At 38.2% G+C, this 12,772-nt stretch overlaps 1 protein-coding gene across 11 annotated transcripts in view; it reads right to left on the bottom strand.

Moving 5' to 3' along the window:
- Nucleotides 1–12,772, bottom strand: part of DOCK3 (dedicator of cytokinesis 3) — a 391,971-nt gene that overhangs the window by 287,731 nt on the left and 91,468 nt on the right. For all 11 annotated transcript variants that reach the window (XM_049776670.1, XM_049776679.1, XM_049776672.1 and 8 more), the window contains exon 4: nucleotides 11,502–11,557. In XM_049776670.1, the coding sequence (XP_049632627.1) occupies nucleotides 11,502–11,557 (56 nt within the window). The remainder of the gene's footprint in view (nucleotides 1–11,501; nucleotides 11,558–12,772) is intronic.

The following is a 12,772-nucleotide window of genomic DNA, read 5'->3' as shown; positions in this document are numbered from 1 at the left end:
CGAACATGGTATTAGCTGGGGGTCTGAGTTTGCTTTTTTGCAAGTGGTTAACCAGTTGTGCCAACACCACTTGTTTAAGAGGCACTCACTGGATATTTTATTTGATATTTCTTTTTGTATTGTTGTGGTATTTCAATTCCTTTTTTCTTGTCCTCTCTCAAACTGAGGTAGAGAGCCTCTAGAAGGACTACGTCCATTTTCGGCTTATTTGATTTTTACCCCACTTTTTTGCTTTGCTTTTCTTCAAACAAAACTACGTAATTTGAACTATCTAGTTCTGCCTCTCAAATAGAGGGGGGAAATAAGGGAGGGTACAAGAACCAACAGATATATGATCACTAAGTAGTAAGCTACACACAGAGGGGACCACTTATTCTGGCAGCCCGGGGAGTGAGGGTGGGGGATATGGGATGCAGGATGGGAACAGGGGGTGGAGGGAGGACAAACTTGGTGACAGGAATTCCCGATTCAATGTTAATATGTACGTAAAATACTATTGTGAAAGATATGTAAGCCTATACGGTCAAAATAAAAATTATATATAATATTAAAAAGATGCTTCTTTCTATTCCTATAAACAAGTGACTCATTTATTTGACCTACTACCTAATTTTCAAAGGGGGGAATTAGTGTCCCTGTGAAAACCTGTGGGTATCCCTCCCCCCAACTTATCTTCTTATTTATCCCACCTGAATGATCAGAACTGCACACACCTGGAATGGGTGGGTAGAAGAGTCTGCATGGGAGAGAGGGAGGGTATAAGAAGAGTTAGAGAAGTGTACGAGAGGCATCATCATCAGGGATTCAGCATCAGGTTCAGCATTAGCCATTGAGCATCACCAAAGAAGCAGCAGCAGTAGCATCACCAAAAGGGAGTTAGTCAGCTTGAAAGCCAATTAGGAAGCCTGGAAAAAGCAGCTGAAAGGGGGACAGAGGCCGAGAGAGCCAGAAGGAGTAGAGAAGTAGCTGCTAGAAAAAGGCTTAGCATATAGGTCAGGTGAGGAGGTGTGCATGGCGGTAGGGATTGTGAAATAAAACTGGCTGACTCTGAAACTTCATCTGACTGCTTTGTGAATCTCTCTGCCCTCACCCTGCAATCTTCAGACCTGCCAGACCATAGGGGCTGCAGAAGCCGGGTCAAACCCAGAAAAGCCTCACCATCTCTCCACACCAACAACAGGACTCATTAATTTATATTAAGACAACAAAAACCTACCATATTTAAACAAATAGAAAGTCTACCTCCACACCTCACAGTTGCAGCCCAGGCTACCTACCACCTATCTGGATCTTTCGAGTGTTTCCGAGAAGTCAGTATACCACTTTGAAAAAAGGCATATAAACCATTTCTCAGAGAAAACTGGCACCGGTTTGCTATGTGAGTGCCCAGAAGCACTGCCCTTTTTCAAACATACTGTTTGCCTAATTATTCCTAACAAGACAGGAATAGTTTTTATACATTGCATGTTTAAAAAAATAAAAGAAAGAAAGAACAGCTGAGTAGCGTAGTAGAGTCATAGCAGCAGGTCAACTAGGGTTTGATCCCTAACATCCAATAGGCTTCCCAAGCCCACCAGGAGTATGTCCTGAGTTCAGAGCGAGGAGTAACACCTGAGCACTGCTGAGTGTGGTCCTAAAAGAAAAAAACTGAATAGAGATCAAATTCATTAAATAATAGAATTTAAGGGCCTGAAAGAAGCTCCTCAATAAACAGTAGTGAATCAAGTCTAGCAATATATTAAAACTATCAAATAACACAATCAAATGGGGTTCATCTCAAGAATGCAAGGATGGTTCAATATACACAAATAGATTATTATAATACACTATGTCAAGAAAAAAAGAAAAAACAATAATATCAATTGACACAGAGAAGGATTTTTGACAAAACCCAACACCCATTCATATGGGGGGGAAAACAGTCCTCAAAAAAATAAGAATGGAATAACACACCTCAAAATAGTAATAGCATTTTACAACAAACCTAATCAATAACAGACTCAATGGTGAAAACATAAAACATAAAACCATGAGATCAGGCACAAGGCAAGGAAAACTATTGTCATCACTTAACACTCATCAACATGGATTTTGAAAGTTCTTAGCACAGCAATCAGACAAAAATAAATCTACTATTTTCAGGTGGCATAATATTCATCAAAAACCCCTAAAGACTTCATCAAAAACACTTAGAAAAAACATCTAATCCCATCAAAAAATGGGGAGAAGAAATGAACAGACACTTTGACAAAGGAGAAATACAAATGGCCAAAAGACACATGAAAAAGTGCTCCACATCACTAATCATCAGGGAGATGCAAATCAAAACAACGATGAGATACCACCTCACACCCCAGAGAATGGCACACATCACAAAGAATGAGAATAAACAGTGTTGGCGGGGATGTGGAGAAAAAGGAACTCTTATCCACTGCTGGTGGGAATGCCGTCTAGTTCAACCTTTATGGAAAGCGATATGGAGATTCCTCCAAAAACTGGAAATCGAGCTCCCATACGATCCAGCTATACCACTCCTAGGAATATACCCTAGGAACACAAAAATACAATACAAAAACCCCTTCCTTACACCTATATTCATTGCAGCACTATTTACCATAGCAAGACTCTGGAAACAACCAAGATGCCCTTCAACAGACGAATGGCTAAAGAAACTTTGGTACATATACACAATGGAATATTATGCAGCTGTCAGGAGAGATGAAGTCATGAAATTTTCCTATACATGGATGTACACGGAATCTATTATGCTGAGTGAAATAAGTCAGAGAGAGAGAGAAAAAAACGCAGAATGGTCTCACTCATCTATGGGTTTTAAGAAAAATGAAAGACACCCTTGTAATAATAATTTTCAGACACAAAAGAGAAAAGAGCTGGAAGTTCCAGCTCACCTCAGGAAGCTCACCACAAAGAGTGATGAGTTTAGTTAGGGAAATAACTACATTTTGAACTGTCCTAATAACGAGAATGTATGAGGGAAATGGAGAGCCTATCTAGAGTACAGGCGGGGGTCGGGTGGGGAGGAGGGAGACTTGGGACATTGGTGATGGGAATGTTGCACTGGTGATGGGTGGTATTCTTTACATGACTGAAACCCAAACACAATCAGGTATGCAATTAAGGTGTTTAAATAAATTAAAAAAAAAAGAAAGAATAAACCAGAGCAGTATGTAGCAGGTTACAAAATTAACACACAAAAATTCCATAACATTCATATATATAAGTAAAGAATTAAAAGAAAAAAGGAATAAAAAAGAAAAAAAGAATTAAAAAACAAATTGAGGCTCGGCTCTTCAAGTCTGTGTTCTCACTTGAACATATATCTCACTTGCTTGTCCTTTTTTTGCTTGCTTATTTTCCACCCTGAGAATTTAAGACATGAACTTTTCTCCCTTTCTTCACAACTTTATAAACAGTTTCAGTTAAAATTCTGTTTTAATTAAAACTTACTTGCTTCCCCCCAAAATGAAAATGACTGTTCCTTTCAAAGAATTTTCTAGGATATAAAATTCCTAGGAATCAGCATAATAAGGAGGATGAAAGACTTACTCAGTAAATCATTACAAAGAAAAATAGAATTCACCAGGAAATGAAAAGGTAATCCCTGTTCAAACTGGAAGAATCATGGTCAAAATGATCATCCTATCCAGATTCAAAAGCCCTCTGCAATCCTACATTTATTGCAATGCTATTTACAATAGCCAGAATATGGAAATAACCCAAATGCCCAAGAACAGATGAATGGCTAAAGAAACTGTGATACATCGACCACACCCACAAACACAGCTGACATGTTCGAAGCGGGCCAGCTCCATAGGCTCACTCTTTTTCTTAAACAAAATGTAAACCAAGCTATGAAAGATTATGGCTACAACAGCCCACACAGCAGATAGCTGGCCATCTCAGGACGACAGGGTGGGCCAAGCACCCGCCCTGCAGAAGCCACGCTTGCTACCTCCATCTCCCAGAATCACCGCTTCCCTGATGGCCCTGCCTCATCACTGTCCCTCTACAATTCCCTCCGGGAACACCAATCTGACTACATTTGAGGTATGCTAGTTTGGAGCTGGTATCACCAAAGAACTTTGGAGTGAGTGCAGGCACCCTCCCCCTGGAAGCTGAATAGATACCCATATAAATTGTAGTATAAGTAACAGTGCTTTGACTTTATGAACAACTTCATCTATTTGATGCTGTCATCCCTAAAAAACACGCCCACTTAACAAAATGGGGCTGACAACAAGGGACTACTAAACCTCTGCCACTGTATTAATGACTTCATTGGAGATACAATACTTTTTCAAAAATCTGCTTCCTACTGTACTTTTTTCTTTCATTTTTTTCTTCTCTTCCACTTAATTTTTTCTTTCTATTTTTTCAATAGTTTTGTCTTCACTTATCTTTAAACAAATGTATTAGGATAAACTTTATCAACTATGTGATGCATTTTTTAAAATAAATTTAAAAAGTGAAGAAAACTGTGATATATCTATACAATGGAATCCATACAATGCAGCTATTAGGAAAAATGAAGTCATGAAATTTTCTTGTACATGGATAGATGAGGTTATTATGCAGCATGAAATGAGTCAGAGGAAGAGGAACAGACATCAAATAATCTCACTCATTTGAAGTATATAAGAAAAATAAAAGACAGTATAGTAATAATATCCAAAGACAATACATATGAGGGCCAGTCCATGGTAGGAAGTTTTCCACAAGAGTTGTGAGCGCAGTTAAGGTGGAGAAGGACCCACTATAACAATGCTAGTTGAAACTGATAACTCTGAATAAAAAGTAAGCACTGAAAGGAGATAAAGTGATATGCATGGTATTAATAATACCATTAATAATAGTACAAACCACAATGTCAAGGTAAAAAGAGAGAAAAAAGCAAAATGCCTGCTTCAGAGACAGGTGGGTTGGGTTGGTGGGAGGGAACCTGGGACATTGGTGGCAGAAAAAATGCACTGGGGAAGGATGGCATACATTCTATGACAAAAATTCCATCATGAACAATTTTGTAACCATAGTGCTTAAATAAAGTAATTTAAAAAAAGAAGAGAGAAATATAAGAAAAATGTTTGCAGGTCTGGAGACATAGCATGGAGGTAAGGCATTTGCCTTGCATGCAGAAGAATGGTGGTTCAAATCCCAGCATCCCATATGGCCCCCAAGCCTGGCAGGAGTGATTTCTGAGCGAGGATCCAGGAGTAACCCGAGTGCTGCCGAGTATGACCCAAAAACAAACAAACAAACAAAAAATGTTTGCACCAAAGTGCCTTGATGGAGGAAAACTGGGGACATTGGTGGTGGAGAAGTGCAGTGGTGAAGGATGCTTTACATTGACTGAAACTCAACTAACTGACTGAAAAACTGTATCTGTAAAAAAAAAAAAATCTGCATTGTGAACAATCTTATAACTATAATGTTTAAATAATTTTTAAAATAGTAATAAAAATTCCATGACTTTTTTTGTTTGTTTTTGGGCTATACCCAACAGTACTCAGGGGTCATTCCTGGTGGAACCCAGGGTACGATATGGGCTGCCAGGGATTGTAACCATATTGGCTGCATGCAAGGCAAACACCTACATTCTGTGCTATTACTCAGGCTCCCAAATTACATTTTTTTAAAACTTAGAACAAAGAGGGCATAGTGGTGGTGCAAGTAGTAAGGCATCTGCCTTGTGCGTGCTAGCCTAGGATGGACCGCAGTTTGATCTCCCAGCATCCCATATGGTCCCCCGAGTCAGAAGCGATTTCTGAGCACATAGCCAGGAGTAACCCCTGAGCATCACTGGGTGTTGCCCAAAAACCAAAATATATATATATATATATATATATATATATGTATACTAATATTTGTACAAAATCATAAAATGCCCCAATAACTAAAGCAATCTTAAATTTCAAAATGATGGGAAGCTTTGTTTCCCAACTTTAAACTATACTACAAAATTATCACAATAAAAACTACATGGCAGCATAATAAATTTCACTTATATTGCTGAGTCCAGATTTGCAGTTAAATGAGAAAAGATGACAATTGTGAGTTGAATTCCCAGATTTATGAAGCAAATAAAAACTTTTCAACAAATGTTATTGGGAAAACTATTTAACCTGTATGTGAAGAATAAAATTGAAACCATACCTCACACCCTGCACAAAAAATAAATTCAAAGTGAATTTAATATTTTAAGATTAGGCAAGAAATACTCATAAAATACTTTGAAGAAAACATCAGCAGAACTTTCCAAGAAATTGACTGCAGAGGTATACAGAACAACATGTAGGTAAAATACTCCAAGACATTGAGACTAAAGGCATCTTCAAGGAGAAAACAGCAATCTCCAAATAAGTTGAAGCAGAGATAAATAGATGGGACTATATTAAACTGGGAAGCTTCTGCACCTCAAAGGAAATAGTGCCTAGGATACAAAAGCCACCCACAGAATGGGAGAAACTATTCACCCAATACCCCTCAGACAAGGGGCTAATATTTAAGATATACAAGTTACTGGCAGAACTTAACAAGAAAAAAACATCTAACCCCATCAAAAAAATGGGGAGAAGAAATGAACAGGTACGTTCTCAAAGAAGAAATACAAATGGCCAAAAGGCACATAAAAAAATGTTCCACATCACTAATCATCAGGAAAATGCAAATCAAAACAATTATAAGGTACCATCTCATGTCACAGAGACTGACTTACATCACAAAGAACAAGAATAAGTGAAGAACAAGAACAAGAGAAGATGTGGGGAGAAAGGAACTCTCATTCACTGCTGGTGAGAATGCCATCTAGTCCAGCCTTTATGAAAAACGATATGGAGATTCCTCAAAAAACTGAAAAGTAGCTCCCGTATGATCTAGCTATACCACTTCTAGGGATATACCATAGGAACACAAAAACGCAATATAAAAATCCCCCTTCCTCATACCTATATTTATTGCAGTGCTATTTCCAATAGCCAGACTCTGGAAACAGCCAAGATGCCCTTCAACTGATGAATGGTAAAAGAAACCGTGGTATGTATACACAATGGAATATTACGCAGCCATCAGGAGAGATGAAGTCATGAAATTTTCCTATACATGGATGTACATGGAATCTATTATGCTCAGAAAAATAAGTCAGAGGGAGAGAGATAGATACAGAATAGTCTCACTCATCTATGGGTTTTAAGAAAAAAAGAAGGCATTACTGAAATAATTCCCAGAGATGAGGGCCAGAAGAACCGGCTCACCACAAAGAGTGGTGAGTGCAGTAAAAGAAATAACTACACTGAGAACTATCATAACAATGTCAATGAGTGAGGGAAGTAGGAAGCCTATCTCGAATACAGGCGGGGGAGGGGGAGGAGGGAGTTTGTGAGCATCAGTGATGGGAATGTTGCACTGATGGAAGAGGTGTTCTTTTCATGACTGAAATCCAACTATAATCATGTTTGTAACCATAGTGTTTAAATAAAGATATTATTAAAAAAAAACAGTGGGGTAAAAAATTTTCCGGGATACTGGGTAAATAATGAAACCAGTACTGCCATGACAACCCTCTTTTACTTCACTGATGTGCTATATTATCTATCAGAGTGTCATTGTACATAACCCTCCTTCTGAATTGCCTCATGCTGCTCTGGGATATTTACCAACATTTTTCAAAATGAACTGAACAAGGCATATCTGTAAAACATTCACCCATGAACATGACCCAAGAAGAGAAAATGATTTTACAATAGTGAAGAGTCCTTACCGAAAAAGACTTTCCTAAGGCAGGTACTGGACTCAATGGGATAAGTGAAATTGCATTAATGATGTCTGACAAGTGTTTGCAGGATACAGCAGTGAAGAGTCCTTACTCAAAAGACTTTTCCTAAGGCCGGTACTAGACCCAACAAGATAATCAAAATCATGTTAAATATGTCTGACAAATGTGTGCAGGATTCTCACTCAGTGGGATGAGCGATGCAGAGATGGATAAGCAGGTGCTGGCAATCCAAGTCTTAGGTCCTGTGAAATGGTTCAATGTTCAAAATGATATGAATTCATTAACAGAAATGACACTGAGCAAGATGTCTTTGTTCACCAGACAGCTATTAAAAGAAACAACCCCAGGAAATCTTTGCACAGCATTGAAAGATGAGGAGTTTGTGGTGTTTGATGTCTTTAAAGGATAGAAAGGTATAACTGGGCTAGGGGGAATACCAGTGTAAGGCAGCTGCTATGCTCCCAATTGAGTAGGGTCCACCGATTCAACATTTGGCCTCACCCAACTGAGGCTCCCTCAGGCAGAACAGAACCAGGCCATGAAGGGGAGCAAGTGGAAGACTCAGAACAACATGCCAGACACCAGTGCCCAATGCCTTTCTGCAGAAGGCTCTTTGCGAGAAGCCCAAGGCCCCTCATCCATCTGCAGCCTGTCAAGGGCACTCACTGATCAACTATGTATGCACGGATGTGTGTATATTAGTCCATGTTGTAAGTAACACCTTTTTTCTGTCCTCTCACACCTTCCTTTTTGGCTGGGAGATTCCCCTCCTCTATCTTTTCAGATTTGTGCTGCAATGTATCTTCGCTGTTAACTTTGCTGGGAATTTGTGAATCCAAGAACAGTCCCCAGAATGAGAAATTACTTCCCATCCCCTTGTCCCCTTTCGGGGGAAGACCTTGGTAATATTTATCCGCAGCAAATAATAATCCACACAGACAAAAAGGATAGGGTTTAAAAGATCGGGCAAGGAGAGCCAGAGAATCCTCCTGCAGCCAGCAGCTTTCACAGAAGGACCCCTCTCTCCTGTCCCTCAAGCTATTTATTCCCAACTCCACAGCGCCCCACCTGGAAGGGCTAGGTGGGGCAATAGTCACAGAACAATCCTAAGGAAAAACTTTTATATACAACAATTCCAAGAATCATCTTATGGAAACTTTTTCATATGCTACATTGTGCTATAAGAACCAAGCAGCCAAGCTGACCACATGAAGCAGCTTTTTCAAGTGGATCTTTGGCTGGTGATTCCAAATCAGTAGCCTTAGGAGATCATCACTCTGACTGCTCTTCACTGACAGATTACTTCATCAGCTGATCACTATCCAATATTTTCCTCACCCATGGTTCTTTTTAACAAATAGAAGAGGGGGAATTGTTGTCATACACCTGTAAAAATCACTTACTTTTTCCTTTCATCTTTTCTGAGTTAATTAGCCCAAGTACCCTTAATTTTCATCAGCCCTGAACCTCAGGTGATTTATGGTTAAACTCTGGCTAATAAAAGTGGCAGGGAAAGCAGCAGAAGAAAAAAGCTTGGCTGGCTCAATAAGATCCAAGATGCTGCTTGACACCCTCTGGCCAAAATACACTTCTTCCCATGACTGTCTGATTTCTTGTGTGAGACTGCAAGCTGAGATCCCAGAGAACAAAAACAAAAATAAACAAATGGGAGTATACTGAATTTAAAAAAAAAACTGCTTCTGCACAGTGGATAAAACTCAGCAATAATTAAAAAAATAATCCTATTTAATGGGAGAAAATATTTGCACACAACACATCAGATAAAGAGCTAATATCCAACATCTGTAAAATACTCATAAAACTCAACAACTAAAATCATTCTGTGATCCCATCCACAAATAGGTAAAGGAGACAAAAATTTTTCCAAAGATATACAAATGGACAATAGATATAAGAAAAAAGTGGTGCTCACTTTCAATCATGAGAGAAATGAAAATCAAACAAAATTGAGATATCATCTCAAACGAGTAAAAACAGTACATATCACAAAGTCTGAAAACACACAGTGTAGGCAGAGGGTGTGGTGAGAAAGGAACCCTCATCCACTATTGTTAGGAATAGCCTCTTGTTTAGCCTCTACCAAAAGCAATATGGAGATATCTTCAAAAAAATAGCAATAGAACTTTAATACAATCCAGTAATATTACTTCTTGGCATCTATCCCCCCAAAAACAAAATCATTAATTCAAAAGTTTACATAGCAACATAAATCATTACAACAGCCAAAATATGGAAACAATCCAATATCTAACTACAGATCAGAGGATCAATAAATTGTGTATAGGCCAGAGCAATAGTACAGTGGGTAGGGCATTTGCCTTACAAGCAACTGACTTGCATTCAGTTCCCAACATCCCATGTGGTCCCCCAAGATCACCAGAAGTAATTCCTAAGTGCATAACCAGGAGTAACTCCTGAACACTTTTAGGTGTGGACCCACCAAAACAGTTGTGGAGGGGCCGGAGCAGTGGCCCAAGCTTTAAGTCCGCCCTGCAACCTCTAGACTAGGATGGACCATGGTTTGATCCCCTGACATCCCATATGATCCCCCAAGACAGGAGCAATTTCTGAGCGCATAGCTAGGAGTAATCCAGTTGTGGATATATACACAGCTCTAAGAAAAAAAAACAAAATCATGCAATTTGTTGCAACATGGATGTAACTGGAAGGTATCTTACTGAGTGAAGTAAATCAGAAGGAAATAGATACAGAATGGTCTCTCTCATATGTGGGACTTAAAGAGAGATAGCCAGGTAGCAACAAAGGGTTAACAGTAATACAATAGGAGGATTGATCCACACAACTGAGTTGTATATGGGCAAGAGGGATGGGTTGAAAGAGAGGGACATTAGGATCTTGAGGAAGGAAGGTTCACTATTGATGGGTACAGTTCTGGAATTAAGTTTGTGGGAAACCTTTAACAATATTGCAAATCATAGACCTCAATCAACCAAAAAAATAATGATAATGTGTCTATTAAGGAGGAAACCTGAAATTTAGGAGAAAAACTAGGGAAACTAGGGATGCTGCTCAGTGGTTGAAGCCACTAGTGGTGGGACTGATTGAAACACTATGTGCCTTAAAATTATTAAATGTTTTGCCAATCATGGGACATAAATATTACTTAATGTAAAGTGGTACACAAGAGCAAATTTTTTTTTTTTTTTTTGGTTTTTGGGCCACACCCGGCATTGCTCAGGGGTTACTCCTGGCTGTCTGCTCAGAAATAGCTCCTGGCAGGCACGGGAGACCATATGGGACACCGGGATTCGAACCAACCACCTTTGGTCCTGGATCGGCTGCTTGCAAGGCAAACACCACTGTGCTATCTCTCCGGGCCCAAGAGCAAATATTTTTAAAAATCACATGCCAAATATGCAAAATGTTATTTTTGTATTTTGTTCCTCTTCGATTCAGAGATTGATTTTTATCAAAAGTAAGATCAAACTACATATTCATTTTATACAAGGTACATGTTCAATTGTTCTTATAAAGTATGTAACATTGGATATCCTTATAGTAATAAGAAAACAGCTGTCAGCATTTTTTAAAAAAAAGTCACTGGAATTATGGGTGAGAAAATATATTCTTGGCAAGAAAATATATCAAAATCATATTTAATACCATGAAGCAAAGAGAAAAAAAACATCCAAAATTACAAACTCTTAAATTAATAATGTTAACTACTCACCCCCTATTACTGACAATTGCCTTTTTCAAGTGAACATAATTTGCAGGAAAGATCCCCTGTAAAAAAGAAAAAATATTTCTCATTAGTAAAAGTGGTATTTAATGTATACTAATACAGAAGTCAGACTGCAATATTAATTTATACACTCTACCAACAACCATTCTTTTAATGTGGAAACCACTTTAGATACTAATTTAAGAAGGCAGACTTGACAAATAATGTATTAGATAGGAATTTAGTTATCACTTGCAATTAGTGTCTATCCTCAAAGGAAAAATTTATAGTAAGCAACTAATTTGGGGGAGGAGGGATACTCACTGTGGTGTTGTTTAGAGGCCATAAAAACCATCGTCATCAATATTCATGGAGTGCCAACGGTTAAATCTAAGGCTTCAAGTTATGTATCCCCAAATTGTCTTTTCATTTTAAAATTTTTATCATTTGTCCTATTTTTATTGTAGTGGTGGTAATAGTGGTTTTTTTTTTAATTGATTTCAGTGTACAAAGTTACTGCCATCCATCACCAAAGTGTCCAGACCTCTACCACTGTCAAGTGTTAATTTCTAATCTTTTAAGCCACTGAAAATGTTCCATTGGATGTTCACGATACAGATTTAAAGTTGACAAGCATCTACATGTTAAGTACATTTACTGACCAGTAATTTATAGTAATTCTTCACTCAGAAGTGAAGAAACGTTAATCAGACTCTGGTTAACAGTGTACTAACAAAAATGAATTAGTTTTAGTTTCTACAACTACACTGAGGTGTCGCTCCAGCAGTGCTTCAATCAACATATGGAATGCTGAGGATGAAACCTGGGTCAGCTATGCAAAAGAAAGCTACCCTGTCCACTTTACTATCTATCTGACCACTCTTCTTTCATTATTTCCAGTTTCAACTAGTTTATTTGTATTTTTAATTTATAAAAGATAAAAGCGCACAGAGTTTTTTAAAAAAAATTATTTTCCAATCAGTGGTTCACTCCTTTTTCTAATGTTTGAAACTTTCTTCTAGGAAAATATTGATGGGCTAGATATATGAGGTTATCAATAGCTGAACTACAACAATTAATTTTATAGTATTTTGTGTACTTTCACCTCCTTGACTTATATACTTAAGTATTTGTTTTTATGCTATTGTGAATAGGACTAGTTCCTTTATTTCATTTTCATTACTTTTTGGGAGCCTTGTTGCTCAAGGACTATTCCCAGCTCTATATTTGGAAACTCTTCTTGACAACGTTCTGGGGTGCTAGATTTCAACCCAGGC

The sequence above is a fragment of the Suncus etruscus genome, chromosome 7 (assembly GCF_024139225.1).
Source record: "Suncus etruscus isolate mSunEtr1 chromosome 7, mSunEtr1.pri.cur, whole genome shotgun sequence".
In the NCBI taxonomy this organism is placed as follows: Eukaryota; Metazoa; Chordata; class Mammalia; order Eulipotyphla; family Soricidae; genus Suncus; species Suncus etruscus.
Note: the sequence above shows the minus strand (reverse complement) of the source record. Positions and strands in the feature narration are given on the sequence as shown.